Source organism: Crocodylus siamensis, chromosome 2, assembly GCF_052110815.1.
Source record: "Crocodylus siamensis isolate JL-2025a chromosome 2, ASM5211081v1, whole genome shotgun sequence".
Lineage (NCBI taxonomy): Eukaryota > Metazoa > Chordata > Crocodylia > Crocodylidae > Crocodylus > Crocodylus siamensis.
The window spans coordinates 150,861,515-150,881,533 of NC_143396.1; the positions used below are offsets into that span (position 1 = coordinate 150,861,515).

General features: G+C 42.2%; 1 protein-coding gene across 2 annotated transcripts in view; it reads left to right on the forward strand.

The window, feature by feature from the left end:
* SMARCAD1 (SNF2 related chromatin remodeling ATPase with DExD box 1) overlaps window positions 1–20,019 on the forward strand; it is an 80,401-nt gene that overhangs the window by 15,753 nt on the left and 44,629 nt on the right. For both annotated transcript variants that reach the window (XM_090037081.1, XM_090037082.1), the window contains exons 3-5: window positions 1,321–1,495; window positions 8,051–8,216; window positions 12,140–12,203. In XM_090037081.1, coding sequence (XP_089893207.1) covers window positions 1,321–1,495; window positions 8,051–8,216; window positions 12,140–12,203 — 405 coding nt within the window. The remainder of the gene's footprint in view (window positions 1–1,320; window positions 1,496–8,050; window positions 8,217–12,139; window positions 12,204–20,019) is intronic.

The following is a 20,019-nucleotide window of genomic DNA, read 5'->3' on the forward strand; positions in this document are numbered from 1 at the left end:
ACTCTTTTCTTCTTTTTTTTTCCTCAAGTCATGCTGAGCCACTACACTGAATACATTTTGACTTCCTCTTCACTCCCACAGCTGAGCTGTGTCTTTCTTCCCCATTTCCAGTTATTTCTATGTGTTTGCCAGCTTAAATATCTAGCAAACATCACCAATAGGTCCCCAAACAGTTCACCTAGAATCCCTCTGACCCCTCTCTCAAATGTCACTGACTGAGGACTGAGTCGCAATTGCTTTGGGCTAGAGGTGTCAACACATACACTGCCCTGTTGTTTCATGTAGGGCACACTTAAGGCATTGAAATGCTGTGGCTTTGACACCAGAGAGTGGTGGGAGTGAGCACTCAGCCCAGGATGCCTGTCAATAAACTAGTTGGGGAGGGTGGAAGGAGTATTTGCACCTATGCTTTGTGGTCCCAGGGATGGGTAACTTGGGGGGCCTTTTCACTTTCCTGCTTTCCCTTCTCTCCTAAACTTTAGTTCAGTAAACATGAATAATCTGCAGTTGCCTGTAGTTTGCAGTGTGCTTGCCTAAGTGTAGGTTCATGGGAGAGAAATGCTTGGACCCCTGGTTTTTGGTTCCCAGGGCTTGTTGGGTACATGATATGGGGTTGTGGTTCAGTAAGAGTGGGGACACAGCTGGTTGTTAGAAAGGTAGGTGTAATGAACAAGAAGTACAAAGGAGCTCATTGGTGTTTAAAAGTGCCAACGAAAGAGAAAGGGACAGTAGAGTGCTGACCATATATCAGAGTGCCAGTTGCAGCAGTGCTGGGGGGGTGAGGAGCAGTGAAGTCTGGAACTGATCAACTAGATTCAGGTTGTAGAATGGTTAGAGCCATACACAACACTGAATTGGCTCACAATGAACCACTTCAGAATAATACTTGATTTTCCAGGTATACTCTTGAACAATTCCAGCCATTCCATACATCTTTGTTTTGGGTTCAAACTGCATTTAAACTGGATTGCTTCATGTGTATCCATATGGACACAACTTAATTGTCATTATGGTGTTGAGTCTAGTTCCAAGTAATTATTCATGTGAAGTAACCTAGAATCATGAATTGGAGAAAATCAAAGTTCAGGTTAGTCAGGTGTTTTAGCTTAAATACTTTGCCATTCTAATGTCAGGACTTGATCAACTGCAATATGAATTTGAATTGTTCATTTCAACAAAAGATATAGGTTTGTTTGTTTTTTTTAATTTTCACTTTTTTTTCACTGAGAGATTGTGACTTGTGTTGATGCACTTATTAAGATTAAACATTTGAATTTATATTTCATATTTGTTCTTCTTCTCTTTCCATGGCTTATGCAGAAGATTCGAGTGTCCCAGAAACCCCCGAAGTAGAAAAGACAACAAAGCTCTCACATTTCAAAAATCGCAGAAATTTACAATACATTGACGTATCCTCTGACAGTGAAGATCAGGAATCACAAAATTGCTCTACTACAAAACGTGATAATGTTCTTCAGAGGGATGTTATTGTGATGTAAGTATTCAGAATTCCAGTCTTGTGTAATATTCATACATGGTTGTAAGCCTATGATTTTTTTTTACATGTCTATTTAAGATGTTCATTTCATGTTTGCTCTCTAAATACCATGGTGTTTCTAATGTCTTCCACTGTTGTTGGGTTTTCAGCTCAAAAAGCTTCAGCTTTTAAAAGAGTTATCTTTTTTGTGTACTACATGGTTCACTGGAGAAATCCCAGAATACATGGGTTTTGAGGATTCTGGTAAGTGCCATTTTGATAAATATTCAGTGATTTCAAATACCACCAAATGGAAGAGACAAACACATCTTGATTTTTTTTTTTTTTTTTTTTTAAAGGTTAGCTGAAATATTTGTGTGTTAGAGGTTGCTTTCGTTTGCTTCCTTTCATTCTGTTTTTAGTGAAAGGAATCACTTTCTTCTGTAATGCAGAAGTGGTGACCACATCAACTTATATTACTTCTTTATTATAACTTTTAAATCTTCAAAACGTATGATCCTTCTCAGTTTCTCTGACCTTAAGGGAGCACAATTCATAGGAAGAGAGGTATTACTTCAACATATAGGGCACTCTTACATGTGCTCTGGGGGTGGGAGGTGCTTTAATTAGAGCGGCTCCTTGACCTGTTCTAAAGCGCTGCAACATCTCATGTACTAGTATCCCCGTGCTTCAAAATGGCAGTGAGGGAGCTTGAACATGTAGGCTGATGGAGAGCCAGGAGCTGAAAATGGCAGGAGCAGAGACGGGAATAATAAGAGTGGTAAAAGCAAAAATCTTAGACTAGAGCAGAAAGGAGAGTAGCAGCTAATGGATGTATGTGGTAACGGGATTGGGGACGAGAACAGCAGAAGGGTACGTAACCCATTTTCTCCATCCCCCTGGAATAGGGGTTAGACTTCTCTGTTCTATTTAATAATGTTAAACTCCAGTAGCACAGAGGTCAGGTGCAGCACCAAAGGTTCCAAGCCTGCACGTCACTTGTGGTGGTATATATCTGATTTTGAAAAACAACGGTTCTTGACTTATAAATCACTTGACTTTTAACAAAACAAAATAATGTGAAAACTATCCTAGCTACCAATGGTTCCATGAGGTTGAGAGGAAAGAGCTGTGGTAGGGTCTGTAGGTTCCAGTCCTGCTAATGTAGGTGACCATAAAGATGCCAAACAGAAGGTCATATGGGGAGTGGTGGAGTGAGGGGAAGGGACTTTGGTTGTGGGGGGCAGGAGGAGGAGAAAGCCTATGTATTTATATGGCAGAAAATTCATACCAAAAAAAAAAAGATGTTAAACAAATATTGCTGAAGTTGTCAAAACAAGCATTCTAAAGTTAGGAAATGTTAAAATTAAAGACTGCCTGGGCAACCGTAATTTGCTCCCATGGGCATATACGTCATGGTAGTCTGGCATTCCATGATTGCATACTGCATGTTCCCGTAGGACAGCTACCTCCTTCAGTGCACGGGGCAGGTTGTGCTCTGGAAAGCAATCAGAATTGATAGCAAAGAAAGCTACATCTTCTGCATTCTTCCTGTTTCGTCATTTTCATTATTGGAATTTTTGTCATTACAAAGAACTGTCTCCTATCATTCCCTCCCTGAGCTGTTGCTTTTTAATTCTCTTGTAACCCAGGCTTCTTCCCTCATTCTTCTGCAATTTTACCTCTCCTTTGTTTCTTTTCCCTCCATTGGAGTGAGGTTGTATTCTTCTCTATTCTGTCTGGCGTACAGCAAGGGAACAATGAGAGTACAAGATAAACTAATAGCAGAGACACAGTTTGAGTATTCAGTGTATTGGCAGTTCTTGCCATCAGTAAATACAAGGAGAGTCTTCATTAATATATCTAGCCTTCTTTAGCAGGGGTTCTCAAACTTTGTGCTACCTCGACCCTGAGTGCTGGATGGTGGTGGCGGGAGACGGGGAGCTCGCACATGGCAGCTACCACCACCACTCCACGCCACTGCTTCCCCGCACTGCTGTGCCTTCCATCTGGGAAGTTTGTACCCCCTTTTAAGTTGCTTGCAACTCTGCAAGGGATTGTGACTCACAGTTTGAGAACCCCTTTTCTATGGGATTAGCTGCCAAATACTGACTTATCTTGATTCAGCATATGCAAATAAGTATTTGTCATAATGAAATAACTTAGGCTAATTTGCGTGGACTTTTACAGAAATCAGGCAAACTTTCCTTGCTTCAGTGTGCAGAGGCAGTAAGCTTTTTAGCAAAACAGTCGTAAAAAAATGTGTAATGGGGAAAATGTGTTCATTAATTTAATGCTTGTTCTTTGAAATTGTTTAACTATTTTTTTTGCTGGAACTTACCCAAAAGCTCAGCCTGAGGCTTAATGTTTCAGCTTTTCAGTTACAGTGTGGCAAAGATGTATGAAACACCATTTTAAAAACCTTTGTTTGTTCATTCATTGGTTACTTATAATTGCCACTGTCTGCTAAACCTGGAATATATTTAGGAAACCCAAACACTTAATGGGTCGGTGTTAATTTAAGATAACTATATTCTGTAGGTTCACCAAGATTAAATGCTGCTTGGGATACTCGTATCTTGCTTATAGGCATAAACAGACCTCTCACTGAGGCTGCAAAGGCTTTTTTATTTTTGTTACAAATTTGCAGTACCATCCAGAATGCCACGTGTTGTGGATGTGCTCTGCTCTCTCTCTAAACATTAATTATACACAAGGATAGATAGTTTATTTGGGGCAGGGGGAGATTAATTAATCTCTCTCTTGGTATTTTCTGGTTATTCCCAATGAGAAACCCACATATAGCTAGAATCGCTCTTTTTTTTTTTTTTTAAACAAAAGAAAAGCAGCACGTGTAGAAACAGAACAATTAAAAATGTCACTGAATAGGACCTGCTTCACAATTGCATGAATCACCGTAGCTCCAATAATGTGGTAAGAGTGAATGCCAACGAGCTGAGGTCCAGGGGAATACTTACTTACACCTAAGCCTTGTGGTCCTGGGGGCAAAGGGGTTAGGAGCAGGAGACCTGTGGCTGGGGAGTTTTTGCTTCTCTGCTTTTCCTTTTTGTCCTGAGCATAAGTTCAACAAATTTTCAATAGCCTGATGAAACGCAGATGAGAGCATGCTTGAGTACAGAATGATTACACAGCTGGTAGAAAGGTAGCCTTTATTGAATAAGCAGTGCAGGAGAGCTTACTGATTTTTAAAATGTGCCAACAAAAGGGGCACTAGAGCAGTAGAGTTCTGGCTGTATGCCAGAGCAGCCAGTTGTAGGATTGTAGGGGGTGAAGAGTAATGAAATGTGGGGTGCTTGAGGACCAACCAAACCTGGGTCATAAACAGGATTGCCAACCAAAAATATATAATATTTTACTGATAATTTGCAGACCTTTTACAGACAGCTAAACTTTTATTGACTTTTTTACATAATATAAAGGATGTACAAAGCACAAAAAGACATGTTATTTGTGTAGTTCATAAGCACAAGATGACATTAATCCCCTCACCTATGTCCCCAGAAGCCAGGGACATAAAAAACTAAAAAACTTAAAAAAAATCAACTAACCCAATAACACCATTTTAAAAACCAATGACACAATTGGTTCCTGAAAATGGCGTCTTAAATCGAAACGTTGCAACTCAGAACCAATTTTCTCATAAGAAATAATGTTGTAAGTAGGGGATTGGTTCCTGAACCAAGGCCTGATACCCTATTTTCACCAAAAATACCACAGAATTTTGTACTCAATCAATTATAGATGAATAATATAGCTACATTAATGCATTATATTGTAAATAGCAATCATATTGATCTGGAAGGACTTCTTTGAGGTGACTTAGCTGGATTTTTTGAAGGGCTCTTGGCTGCAGTCTTCTCAGGAGTCTTGGCTGCAGGTTTTTCTGGAGTCTTGTCTGCTTTCTTAAAGAAAGTGTCCAAAGAAGTTTGGACAGATGTTCTCCAGGGAGATGAGTGTTGCAGCAGATTTGTTTGCTGGTGTGACATTGCATCAGATATAGCGTTGTAAAGTCAAAACTGATGTCAGAATGTTGAAACAGGGTGTTAATTTATAAAGGTTGTAAGTCAAGGACTGCCTGTATCACTAAATATAGACCTACTGTATCAGCAGAGAAAGTGATCTCTCCCTCCCTGTTGCTGCTACAGGAGTCTGGAGGATGTTGGTGGAGTGCTCGGGGACAGGCCCACCCCACAAGGTGGACTGGAGGGAGGGGGGAACATGAGTACAGAACAGGGACACCCCAAGCCCTTCTCCCTGTGCTTGGCACAAGCTCCTTGCTTGTTAGGCCTACCCTTCCTTGGCCCCCTACCCCTTCCCTTATGCAAGCAAGCAAGGAGGAATCCCCCCTCTTGTACCACAGAAGACCTCAGGAGTTTCCAGAAACACCCAGAGGTCTTGGTGGGCAGCAGCGGGAGGAGCAGGGTTGCCCAACTATCTATAAATTTTACAGAAATCTAAATATTTTTATGGACAAACACTTTTAGTCATGGGTGGATGGTCCAGAAACCTGTTAAAAATAATACTTGTTTGAAAGTGTACCTGGAAAAACTGTTCTTTGGCCAAATAAAGTTGTTTTCCTAGTGGTATCTTGTTTAAAATAATATATCCGTATAGCTACTTTAACTGAAGTACAGTGAGCAAAAATTAAGCTATTTAGCTGAACAAGATAATGAGATAGGAGTCTTGTGCTAGTACTAATAAATAAAAAATGGTCCTGTTCTGTTCTGTAGATATGTAACTTATAATAATGTCCCTGTGAATCCAGTACTTAACTTTGTTTTAATTAGGAATGTGAAAGGTTAAATGATTGTTTAACCCGTAAGCCCAGTGGCAACTGGTTATCTTACCAGTTATTATTTAGCATGAGAGAAACTTCAAAATTAAAGAAGCCATTGCACTGAGCACTACCAGTACAGAGTCCTGAGATTCCTACCTATGAGGTTAAAGAGGAAGACATCAAGTTGCCTAATGACTTGTCAATTAAGCAGTTAGCTGCTCCTTCACAGGTGCTGCCTCCCTTCCAGCCCAGGGACTCACTTGGGCTGTATTGTCTGGGAGCAGCTCCCGGCAGCAGCTCTATCTGAGCTGTTGTGTATTAGTTAGATGTTTAACCAATATAATTAGAAGAGGTTAAAGAGATCATTTTATCCACAATATTTATATCCCTAGTTTTGAAGTTTTGCTGCCTATTAAAAAGTTGCAAATAAAACTTTGTGTTGTTGTTCATATTTTGAATATAGATTTGATCCCCTGTCCATATGCCCTTTTTTATCTCTGGGACAAATTTAGTAATAATTAGACCTTTTGAGCCTGAAATTCAGAATTGACAGTGGCTTAATCCAGTTCTGGTTTTGTAACAATGGGCTGATGGTGTCTAGCCAGAGTACTAATATAAGTGATGTCTTAATGACTGTGTAACAAACACAGTAGATCAGCGTTTCCCAACCAGTATGTCACAGCACACTGGTGTGCCATCAGGCACGTCCAATTGTACTGCAGACACGCACAGACTAGGGAGCATGGCTCCGGCCCAAAATGCTGTGCGGCTGGTCAGGCCGCCCCCCACCGCCCCGGTTGGTGTCTGGCTGGCCATGCACCACTTCTCTACCCCCACTCCATGTTCAATGTGCCACGGTGCTTTTTTATTTAGGTAAGTGTGCCATGAGGCGGAAAAGGTTAATAAATGTTGCAGTAGATAGGTACAGTGAAAGCTTTGTCATCTGCCACCCATGGGGAATGGGGCGTGCCAGATAACAAAATGCGTTGGTTAATTGAGAGGCCCGAACAGGCATCTTTGCCTGTTTGGGCCACCACTTCTCCTGCTGGATCTGGAGCATCACCACCCCTCCTGCACCATCGCCAACACTCCCGCGGGCCCTGAGGGTCAGCGTGGCAGGCCCCACGCACCCTGCTATGCTCCAGGCTGTGGGGGCTCAGAGAAACCAGAAGTGCCACGGTGAGCATTTCCAGTTTCACTTTACCTTACAAGCTGGCGTGGTGGTTAATGGAACATGCTGGCTTGTACAGTGCCAGTTAATGGAGCTTTTACTGTAATAGATTTTCCCTAGATTTTTCTTCCCCTTCGCAATTAGAAATGAGTTTACTGGCATTGTCAAGTTAAGCTTCTGAGAACTGCAGCTGTTTTATTTTGTTTTGAGTACAGGATAACATGTAAGATGTGTCCTGGACAGAATTAAAATCTGGCCATGAATAGTACTGAAATCACAAAAATGACTTGAAAAGAAAGAAATTGGATTTGTACTGGGGCTTTTTATCTGCTTTATAATATACAAAGATGACCTTAAAAAGTCTTTTCTTCTTTTAAGAAAGGAAAAAGTATGGTGCTAAGCTGTACTTCCTGTAGTGTTGTGGTTTTGCTTGTTTAAGCAGTCTAACCTCTTTGAAAGAAATGTAACTGTTCACGTATTACTAATATAAATTGTCTTGCTATATCTTTTTTTTGCTGATTATTGTGGTGAAAAATGGGTTCCAAAAACAACTCTTTTAACAATCTCTCTCTCTCTCTCTCTCTCTTTTTCCCATGTGTTGTAGTTCTGAACAGTCTGATGATGAGCAGCCTCAAGATGAAGTCCCTAATTTGACATATGCAAATGGTATGGACCAATCGCAAAACATGGAGGAGGAAGACATCATAGATGCTAAGCTCCAAACACTGAAGGAACTCTTTCCACAAAGAAATGACCAGGAATTACTCCAAGTAATTAATGGTTTTCCTACTTTTTTTTTTTTTAAGCAATGTCTGTTCCTTCCATGTAAGGAAAAGAATTTGTAATTCTTACTAGCAGGAGCTTATCAACCATTTCTGGTAATCAAAAACTTAGCTATGAGAATCTTAAATCCTACTTTTAAAGTTTTTTATTGTGGGTGTTGTGTAGGTGTTAGCACACATGAGCCAGGCCAAATTAGTTTCCTAAACAGAGAGCAGATGTTGAATCCTGCTTAACCCTGTATATTCTAGCAGTGACTAAATGTTTTTGCCCCATTTAAAGGAGATAAAGTAACTCATGTTTAACAGTCATTGGGTCTACACATGCAATTAATTTGGAGCAATAAACTCTGGAGCAGTTTGAGCTGGAGTAAACTACTCCCAGGTCCAGAGCCTATGTATGTGCCCAGGACAGCAGCAATCTGAGCTGAAGCAGAGCAGTTTACACCAGGGCTGTTCAGCCCCAGGCTCTGGGTGGTGGCATTGGGTGGCAAGGGGGCTAGCTGAGGCACAAGGGTGCTGAAAGCAGGGACCCATGTGACTAGGCAGCAAGTAGGAGTCTGGCCTCTGGCTGGCTGGGTTGACTAGGCACAATTTATGCCTGCGGTCAGCATCGGTGCATGCGTTTAATTGTAGTAAATTACCCTGACCTAAGATAATATTGTCGGGAACAGTACTATCTTACTGTGGTGTAAATTAGTTTACTGCAGCCTAATACCATTGCACATATAGATCTGGATACTTTATTTCGCAGCTAATTGGTCTACTCTACATAAGGTGCACTGGCAACTGTACGCTTCTTCACTACAAATAAAGTCTGAGACTGGCCTCAAAGCTTTTTTTTCCGTTCTAATCTTTCTTCTACCTTTGCAAACTGAGCTCTAGGCTACTATTTCAGGATCTCCCACTTCACCCTTTACTGGAAGCTCCTGCGTTTGCTCCTGTTTCCTTAACCCACTCCACCCCTGGACTTTGCAGGGCTATACTTGTTCACTGGGCCTCTGGTCTCTCATTTAGCCAACTAAGCTTAAACCCCTAGTCCTTGAAGAGCTGCCCAGTCTCACAGCCTCCGCCCAATAGATCCCTGACCCCTGCAGAGCTTGAAGCACAGAGTCTATCACCCCACAGCCACCTACCTCTGGCCTTCAATCAGCTTGTTCCCCCCTGTAGCCATTCCCAAACTTATGACTAAAAAAAAAAAAAAAAATGACTGGTCTCTAACTCAAACTTAAACCCTGCCTTGGGTCTTTATACTGCCATGAAATCCCATCCCTATTTGCTGACTCCCAGCCTCCAGGGTACATTCCGAGATCTGTGACTTCCCCTCTATAGAAGCCCATGCTGACAGGAGCTCCTCTCCTTCAGGAGTCAAGGCCAGATTGATTCTTTGGCTTAGGAACTAAGATTTATACCCCACCCTGAGCTCCACCCCTTCTGGTCATGTACTTTTCTGACCAGACACAGGTGTGTCTCTTCAGCTCTGCCAGCAGCCTGCTCTCATCTGCTGCAATTTGTCCTCCTACTCTGGCCTGTTGGCCTGTTGCCATGCAGGTAGCTCCCAAGTCATTATTTGTAGCCCTCTCTTTAGCTTCCCCTAGGTGCTTACTCTCCTGTAGCTACCCCTTTCTCTGCTGTCTGCATCTGACTGCAGGGCCTTTGCCTGGTGCACTTTTCCTCTTAAGACAACAGGGTCCCTTGATCCATGTTACAGCACCTACTTTTTCTTTTTGACCCCTGTCAGTTAAGTCAACCAAACTGAGTTTCTTGGTATCTTGTGCTTCATGAAAAATCTGTGAAAATTATCTAGCTCAGTGATGCTCAACCTGTCATTTGGCCCAGGGGGTTCCCTTCATACTAGATGGGGCAGCACATAGGGTCACACCTGTGGGGCTGAAGCTTGAGCAGTACTGACCGAGCTATACTTACCTAGCTAATCACTGCCTCTGCCACTGCCTTTCCAAGTGGACCAGGCAGAGCGGTGCTACAATTATTTTCTTTTAAAGCGCTCCACTGGTTATCTCATTTGTGTATGTGTGTTCCCCATGTTGTGAATATCTGCAGAAGCTCACCTTGAACTCTTGTTACTAGTAAGGGTGCACTAATAGAGATTTTGGGGACCAATACCGATGGCCAATTTTTAAGGAGGCATATTGGCCAATACTGATACGATTTCCAATACAGCTGTGTGCAGCTGGCCAGTCTGTGATGAAAAGAGAGGGGGGAGGGAAGAAGTGTGGGGGGGGGCAGATCAGTGTCCCCTGCGGTGAGGGAGGGGGCCGCAGAGGCAGGTGCTGCCCAGCCAAAACGTGGCCAAGTGGGCCACAGGACTGAGCCGTGGCTCATTTGCGGGTGGGGGGGGTGCAGCTCCTGCTGCTGCATGCATCCTAGAAAGGCACAGTGGGAGATGTGTGCCCCTGGATCTGCATGGGGCGGGGTGGGTGGGCTGCAGCTGTGGGTGGGAGCTGGCCTGCACTGGGCTCTTTTCAGCAGGGGCTGGGTTTGAGGTGGGCAGCAGCACTGGGAGGGGGCTATGGAGGGGGCTGCAGCCACCCCAGATTTTGCCATAGCCTCCCCACAACCCCCCATCCCAGCACGAGTGCAGCCCTAACTCTCTTCCTAGTGCCTGGGTGGAGGCAGGGTGTTGAGCTAGGGCTGGGCTCAGAGCAGGTGGCGGCAGCTATGGGAGGGGGTATGGGAAGGTTGTGGTGAAATCTGGGGTGGCTGCAGCCCTCTCTGTAGCCCCCCTCCTAACGCTGTTGCCTGTCCCGAGCCCAGCCCCCACCGAGAAGAGCCCAGCCCAGCCCCAACTCCAGGCCGCACTCTCCGCCTCGCACAGATGTGGGGGCATGCCCCTATGCCCTCCTGGGGTGTGCGCAGCAGCAGGAGCTACCCCCCACAGCCCCCAGACAAGCCATGGCTCTGTCCCACACCTTGCACCATGCCGGCTGTGCAGCACCTGCTTCAGCCCCTGCCCCCTCCATCCCTCCCTCACTGCAGGGGAGATGAGACATTCCGGCTGGAAAATGGTAGCCTGCAATGCCTTTATTAGAATCAGTCTTCAGGGTAGAATGGGCAGTACACAGTGCAGTAGTAGTCAGGAAAATGTCTTTAAATAGTTTTCGCCTTGTAAATCTGCTTGCTTCTCTGATTCAGTCATATCTGCAAATTTTCTTTAATAAATACCTTAACTATTTGTTGGTACTCATGTTAGCTGAGAGCTGCTGTTTTCACTGCATATCAGTGGAGCTGGATTCACTGTCATTACCTGTTTAAAATCTAAGTGGAGGCCCTTCTTTAAAATTATATTTGTAACCATCAACTTCTTTGTAAGTGCAGCTCTTTGCCAGAAGTCTGCATGGTCAATTAGTTTGCGCTTAAAGATACTTATAAAAGAAGGATAGAGAAGAGACAAGAATCTGCTTCCAGGATTAAGGAAGAAGCATACTTAAGTTCCTAAAGTAGTATATGACATGGTCCAGGAAGTCAACTGGTATGAAAGACTTAAGCACAAAATGACAGTAAAATAGTTAATTGTGTGGAAGAACCATCTATTTAAATTGAATTTTAAGCTTTCATTGATGGGATTGTAACAAGGTAAGTATTACTTTTTTTTGTATTATAAACATAAATGTTGATTGCTTGTACATGTAAAATACAAGGTAAGGGGCAAGTCATAGTTATAGTCTCTAAAAGCTTTGTTTCGGTGCAGTATTTTTAAGCACTTCAAAAGGAAAGTGACATCAGTAGTCAGCCTAGCTAATGACTTCATATTTCTTGTGTTCTTAAAACTTTCTGTTCATGTTTAAGAAACAAAACCCCAAAACAGTAAATTAATAGTTTTTGTTGCTATTTACTAGCTTACTTCTGTTTAGTTTGATTACACCTTACTAACATTCTTTGTTTTTAATTCCTAGTTGATAAAATCAACACGCACAATGGACGAAGCAATAGCTGCTGCTTTGACGCACAGTGATGAAGGTATGCAGTAATCTTCACCAAATATGTCTTATTCAGGAATGTGTGGGGTTTTTTTTTTTTTTTGTTGTTTTTTTTACCCTCAAGGAAACTTGATGGGCTTGTTTAAGTAGAAATTAGTACCTTTCATGCAAAGAGGAAAATATGCCATTATTTCTTTGCTTTCATTCAGTCTGTTTTCAACTCTGTCCATGTTCTTTAGTCTTTTTTTTTGGATCATTTAGCATTGCTTTCATTTCATGGCATCCATAAATGGTATTCATAATTGCTGGCTTCTCCTTTGTACAAAAACTGCAGGTTGAGTAATTATACAGTAGAGATCTTCTCATCCAGCTTCATAAAACTTTATATCCAGGGGATGTGTGGCTGAGGGAATTGGAATGGCAAGTCTTTTGGCTTTCAAATCCAGGCTATGCTGTATTGACTGCCACTATTTGGGGCCATGTGTAGACTAAACGAGATTGTGTGTGTGTGTGTGCACGACACTTTAAAGCGGGCTAAATGCTTTTGCACCACTTTAATGGTGTCTGTGTTTGCATGCTTCAGTGGCGTATTGCTCATTAATTCCAGCCACTGTAGCAAATTTAGTGGCATAATGTGCCTTAAATGACTTGAGGTGCAGCAAACTTAGACTACTCCGAGGAGTTTTAGTTTGCTGCCCTACCAGTCGTGGAGCAAAGTACTGGGCTCCGTGCAGCTCAGGGACTCTGCAGGGAGGCAGGAGCCTGGAAAGGCAGGCTCTGCCCAAGAGAGGGGGTGGGGAAAAAAGTGGCAAGCGTGATCTTATCTCCTTCCTCCCCACCCCCCAAGCTTGCTTGCCTACCTGGCCTGCTTGCCTGCCTGAGCTGCACAGGGGCCCGGTGCCTCCTGAGACCGCCCAAGCCAGGTGCTGCCTGGATGCCTGGGGGCGGGGGGGGTGGGAAACGACACGCTGCTGCTGTGCGGGGAAGCACCAGCACCCCCACTCGTAGCCCAGGGACTGCTCTGCCCACCAGCAAGTCACCCTCCCCTCCCTGTTGCTGGAGAGGCAGGTAAGTTGATGTGTTTAAAAGTCCCTAAATTGAAGTGGTGTTTTTAAAAACCCACTGCTTCAATTTAGGGGCCCGGTTTTGTCTACATGCCCTGGATTAGTGGCATTTGTGAAAGGTGCCCAATGACATAATAGCTTTAGTAATCTTGGTATAGCACTCAATGCAGGTCTGGGAGGAGACAAAAATAACTTCTAGAGGTGATATCTGGAACATGAAATCATCTTGAGATAGGGTGGAGAAAATTGCAGTGCAGCTGTACCACGCATGATCAGATTTCTGGTTATCTAGACTATCCTTTCAGTGAAACAGGTATATCTAGACTGGCTTATTGGGACATAACCTAATTTAGCCTTCGTGGCTAACCATTGTACAAAACATCTGTTCTTTGGCTAGATGGTAGCTGAAATTTGGGCTCTATCAGGATTGTGTAACTGGGATTTAAAAATCAGTCATAGTGTTCAGGTATGTTCTTAGTGTGACTAGTTGCTCAAAATATTGGTCTTTTCAGTTTTCCTGAACAGAAGTAGGAACAAAAGTGCCTGTTGACAACTTTCTGTCCAAAGCCTCAGGTCATGCTGCTTTTTCTTGTCCCTGGAACAAGTTTGTTGGCTGCTTGGCTGTTTCTCTCCAGGGATCCACACACAAACCATCCATCAGAGATCCAGTGATTTATTTAGAGGAGCCAAGGACTGAGGGGGTATAAGCTTGGGACTTGGATATGAAACATGTTTACACTATAACAATGAAAAGTAGAGACGTGACTGTTGCTTGCGAATGTTTAAAAAAACAAACTGATCCAAACCAACAAACCCCCACCAAAATGGCACTTTACTTTAAATTGGGTGTGCTCCCATACCAAGGCTAGCACATAACCAGAAGAGGTAGTAGCATGTGTTAGCCGGACCCGGCTCACCCAACATATGTCAAGTTTGGGCACTTCACTGGGGCATTTTTGGTGCTTTTGTCTAAGAGATGATCGATTCAGCTTTAGTTAAAAGTGCCAAAAAGCCCTGCTGAAGTGCCTGATCTGTACAGTCACTCCAGAGCTGAGTCGAAGTAATAGGCTGTTGCTTCCGGTAAGGCAGTTTTTTTTAACATTTGCAAGCAGCTGACATGTCCCATAGTACTATAACTTACTTGAATAGTGTGGAATAACCCCAGGAAAAATGGAGGCTTAAAATACACCAGACGTGTCACTATAATAACTATACTGTGGCAACTGTTTATTTAATGGAAAAACACTTTTTACCCACTTCTCTACTACCTGGTGTTCAGGGGAGTTTAAGGGCTATAAATGAGTAGCTACTTATGGCAGACTTGGTAAGAACTGCATCTCTGTCCACTCTAAAGCCTTATGAAATTACATTGGTATAGAGAACCATTGCATATTATACTAGCATAAATGCATCATTTGTTGCAGTCTTCAAAAGTTGCTGCACTCCCTCACTCATGGCTCTCCCACTCTTCCCTGGTCTATGCATGCCAGATTACAAGGGGTCATGTAGCTGCTTGCTGTTACAGCATTACTAATGCTGCTAGTTCTCCATGATTTTGAGCCCGGAAGCTAGAAACCAGGCTACTTATTTGGAAGAGCTGAGAGGACAGTAGTGTAGGTGGGAAGTTGTGTTTTGAGGAACAACTGATGGGTTCAGAAATGGTATGCACAAAAAAGCAAGCTGTGGGCACATCCCAGATGGTAACTGTTATATTTTTTGGCATTTTCCATATGTGGAGTAGAAGCGAGGGAGTGGAACATGGCTTCATGGTGGTGATTCCTAGCCCAGTCACAGGTAGTGTGTGTCCCAAATACTGTATCTAATTTTGTTTCTCCAGAAAACTCATACTTCGTAATTTTTTAAAAAATGGAATCCTTATCTCGTCATACATAAAATGGTATTTATGATGTTGGTAATTGCAGGATAGAACTTGAAGATCTGCCTGGTGATAGGCTGCATATTTAAAAAATAAAAATAAAAAAGTTCAAGAAATAAGTGGAAAATTAGATTAGATTAAATGGGGTTCATTATTGGTAATGAAATTATTAGAATTCTAAGTTTGTTTTGATGTTTTACAAATATTAATATATTTGCTTTGAACTCTATGGCAAGTTTGATTTCTGGTGCCCAGGCTTTGTCTTTTGGCCTTTTTTGCATTTTATTTAAAAATGCAGTTTCATGTCCTTAAATACAAACTCCAAAAACAGGAGCTTTAGGCAGGAAAATTCTGACAAATTACAGCTCTTCCTTTACTTAAAAGATTTAGTTAGGCAGGAGTAAGCATGTCTGAATGTAATGGCATAAATCTTCTGACTCTGGGCATGTTTAAAAATGGAGGTATCTCTAAACACCTGCCTTTCTGCTTCAACATATGGAGATATTTTCTTTTTGTCAGAAATTAGTTGACTGAAAGGAGGGCTGGGTAAAAATGAGTAGACCTACTTTGTAGAATAATGGATTAGTTGAAGTGAGTGATGGTACTAATTACTTGTTTTGCTAGCTTTACCTAGGTATATCACTGCCTACAAAGTATTTATGCCCAGAAATGGAGACCTTGCCACTTCCTTAATTTTAAACAATTATAAATTAGCATGTGCTACTTCCTTTAATACTAAAATGACGTGTGAAATACTAAAACTGTATGTTTTCAAATTCTGAGTTAATGGAGTAATTATATTGTTTGAGTACTATTATTTCACCCTGTCTTTCAGGAATGAGCAAATTAACAATGGTATAAATAGAGATAAACTGCCTCCTTCCCCCACCCCTCCACCCCTTAGGGAGTTAATGTGTTGGTATTTGACTAAACTTTGTTTTAGACTGATTAGTGTTAGTTAGTTATTGGTAACATTTGCCAGTGTGAGTTGTTTTCTGCTGAAGTTAAAAAACTAATAGACCTGCTAGATTTCTTCTCAGGTAGCTAAAGTACCATGTGAATCTTTCCAATGGTCTCCATTTTCAGAGCAAAGAAAGCACCCAGGATTATACTGTAAGGAGTAATCCTTCTTTGCCAGGGGGTGAACTATATTGTTTTTCTTTTTTAATTTTGTCACTCAGTAACCATATTTAAGCTGTAATTTCTTAAACAAAACAAAATACTTAAACTGTTTTTTTTTGGTTTCCTAGCAGTCTTAACACCTGCAAATATTCAAATGTTAATGTGAAAGGGTTTTTCCAAGATGCTTCATGTACAGCAGCAGGTACAACAAGTTTTCCTACTTTAGGAATTGGAGCCAGCTCATCTAAATACTTGACTATCAGTGCCAGTTAGCCTGGAACATGAGGGAGCAATTCTAGTTTCCTAAGATATTTATAATATTTAACTAATATATTTGTAACTAGGGAGAAGTGCATTAATTCAATGTAGGAAGAAGCATGGAGGAATTCAACAGGGAATGTGAGCAGAAGCAGCAAAATGAGTATATTGTAGAATTTTAATGAGACTGAGCTAAAGGGCACAAAGGGAGTGTCTTCAGGAACAAATTTTCAGTAGTTGCAAAAGGTCATAGGTTGAATTTTAGACACATTCATGTTATGAAATTCCTGAAGGTGAAATACAGTCTCCCATATGCCCTATTTTGAGCCTGAATTAGTATGTACTAACTACCGTATCTCCAGCTGAATCACTGAGAAAAGTCTCTCTGAACTTCCTTGTCAAGCTTTCCAAAAAGTCTTTTCATTGCTACTTCTTGTTAAAAGGGGTATAGTTAAGTATGGAGCCCTAGTACTAGTTCTTTCATTGAGATGATAAAGTTTTCAAGGTCAACATTCATACCCGTTAATTCCATCTCCCTTAAAGAAGGATGAAAGGAAAGAGCAGCAGAAAAGCAGACTCTTAATATTACCTTAGCCTATTTGTAATTACCAATATCACAAATACCATTTTATATATGATAAGATGAGGGTTTTGTTTTTTTTAAATCAAGGAGTATGAGTTTTCTGGAGAAACAAAATGAGATGCAATATTTGGGGGATGTACACTACCTGGCAATATTGGGCCAAAAATATGTGTCTCAAATATTGTATCTAGTTAGTGCAAAAGCCTATTTGTGATGTTGGTAATTGGTAGTCAAAGAAACTGGTTAGATTGCTTAGATAAAACTGAACATTATCAAGTTAGCAGGGCTGAATAGGATGCATCCTTGAGTAGTGAAGGGATAGGCTAAGTTCTGCTTCTTTTTTTGTTAAAAGTCACCAGCTGTTCTTAAAAAGCTCACAAAGGCTGGGTTAGGTCTGGGATGAGTGGAAAAGGGCATATATACAACTCATCCTTAAGGAAGGGAAGGGAAAGGGGGAGGATCTGAGGAATTGCACACTGGTCTATACAACCTCAGTACCTGGAAAGATCATGGAGCGTGCAAATAAATAATTCTAAGCACCAAGAGAATAAGATGATTGGAAACAGTCAGTATTGATTTATCAAGACCAGGCCTGACAGCCTGATTTCCCTCAATGATAGTGTGGTATACTACAGATTTGTAGCACAGGGCATGAACATTCAATATGTGCAGTTTGAGGCACTACAAAGAGGTTTGTGGTGTCTCAAATAGCACGTGCTTGCATGTGGGGACATGGCCTAAGGGTATCAACTCATGAACTGGAAATAGTGTACCCATGTTAATGTTTTTACTTATGACCATAAACTCAGGCTCTAAATTTTATTAGGATATTGTTCAGCCTTACACTCATACATCTATACTGTTTCCATTTTGGAGCTAACAGATGTTTCAATCTAGCACTGTATAGACTTATTGTTAGTATCTGGTTACAGGCAAATTGAAAGGGGTTCAGAAGAGATCCAAAGAATGATTCAAGAAATCAAAAAACTTTCTAAAAAGTCAGATAAAAATGCATCTGTTATGTTTACCCAAATCCAAGATGACTTCTACTTTAAGATTTTACCCCCCCCCCCAAAAAAATAATTAATTTCTATACATGGAAAATTATGAACTTCTTGTAATTTCTCATGTATAGAATCAAATTGGGTGGGTGGGTGGGGTAATCTTAAATTTTTCTGTTTCCACAACCCCCCACCCCCACACACACTCTTCCTTCCCCTCCACTGCTGAGACAGGGAGAGCAGTGGTATGAGGGCAGGCAGCCAGACCCCTGCCCCTGCAACCCCTGCCTCTCTGCTGTCTGCCCTGTGCAGCAGGTATAGGAGGTGAGCTGCATGAGGGGTGGGCTCTACAGTCTCCCCCACCCTCCCCCTGAGCCATATACCACAGGTCTCATCTGCAGTTCTTCCACCATGTCCTCTTCCCCCAGGCCACCCCCCCAATTGCCTGGTCTCCCCTGTGCTCCCCTTACTACGAGGCCCCTTCCCCTCATGAGTCCCCTCAGCCCTGGGACAAGTGGTAGCTTGGATCCAGTTTCATCCTGGAGCCAGGGCTGCAGCAGCCACCTGCCTCCGCTAGTACTGGGATGAGGATGAGCCTTTTTTGTTTTTGTATCCATGTTAATTAGGTTGAGGGGGGAAAACTTCATTTTGGATTCTAGTAAATACAATATTTAGTTCTATCCTAAAAAAAAAAATAAAAAAAATTGTGATGACCTGGTTTCAGTATAAAGGTATCTACAGGCAAAATCTCTAATAGTAGGTTCTTAATTTAACAAATATGTCAGAATCTATAAATTCCATGGGTGAGTTATACAGCTGCTACATGAAAACTGTTATTGTAATGCCTCTTTGTTTCAGGGGTGGGTTTTTTTGCCCCTCTGACAAATTCCAATTTTGGCATGGAATCTGAAAACTGATTACCTGATTCTGAAATGACACCCCCTATCCCCCCCCCCCGCGCTTTAACAATAGGGGGAAGCCCTTCGTCTTAGAATAGAGTATGAGGGTAATGGGGGCAGGTGGCTGCTGTGGCTCGGGCTTCAGCCACTACCTGGGGTTAGGGTTGTAGCCCTCCCTTCCCTTCTGCCCCATGCCTCTGCATCCTGCCAGTCCCCGCCGCCCCCCCCCCCCCCCGCCATGCAACCTCTGTTTGCCTACCTTACCTTTACTCTGTGCTGGCAGGCTCGCTGAGCACAGTGCTAGCCTGGCTCTGTAGCAGCACCACACAGCCTACATGGCTGCTATGGTGCCAGGCTGGGGCTGTGTAACTGCCCCAGGCTAGAATGGGGAGATGTGGAGCGTGCAGCCACAGAGCAGAGGCTAGAGGTGGAAGTGGGACAAGCATAAGGAAGTGCACTACCTGACCTCACACCACCAGCTTCCCCACTGCCTGCAGACTTGCAGCGATGGGAGGGAGGAATTAAAGATGACCCTCCAATAATTACAGTCTATACATGGAAGATTATAACAAACTTATAAATTGTCCATGTATAGAATCTAATTATTGGGATAGGATCATCTTAAATTCAGGGTCATCTGAAATTTGAGTAAATATGATAGTAAACTCAGAATACAAAATTGGTACATTATATTGCCCATTTTGTTTTGCATCTCAAATGTAACTGGGAGGACTTGGTAATGTGTGTTTACAGTAAGTTGGAGATTGCTAAGATAAGGAAATGCTGAAGACACTGTAACTTACAGGTTTTTGCTGAAAGTTAACGGAGAATTTGTACTGTAGCAGTGAATATTTTGTAGTTCAGGTCTCAAATCTTTAGATTCTTCTTTAGTTAATTTTTTATCCACTACAGATGAGAGAGAGAACATGTACTGTTACAAACACTATTAGTTCTCACTAAGTAAATAATAGTACAGTGGGCTACTGGAGAAGTTTTTTTACTACTTATTTACTTTTGCATTCCAAGTTGTAAAAAACCATCAGGACTGAACTT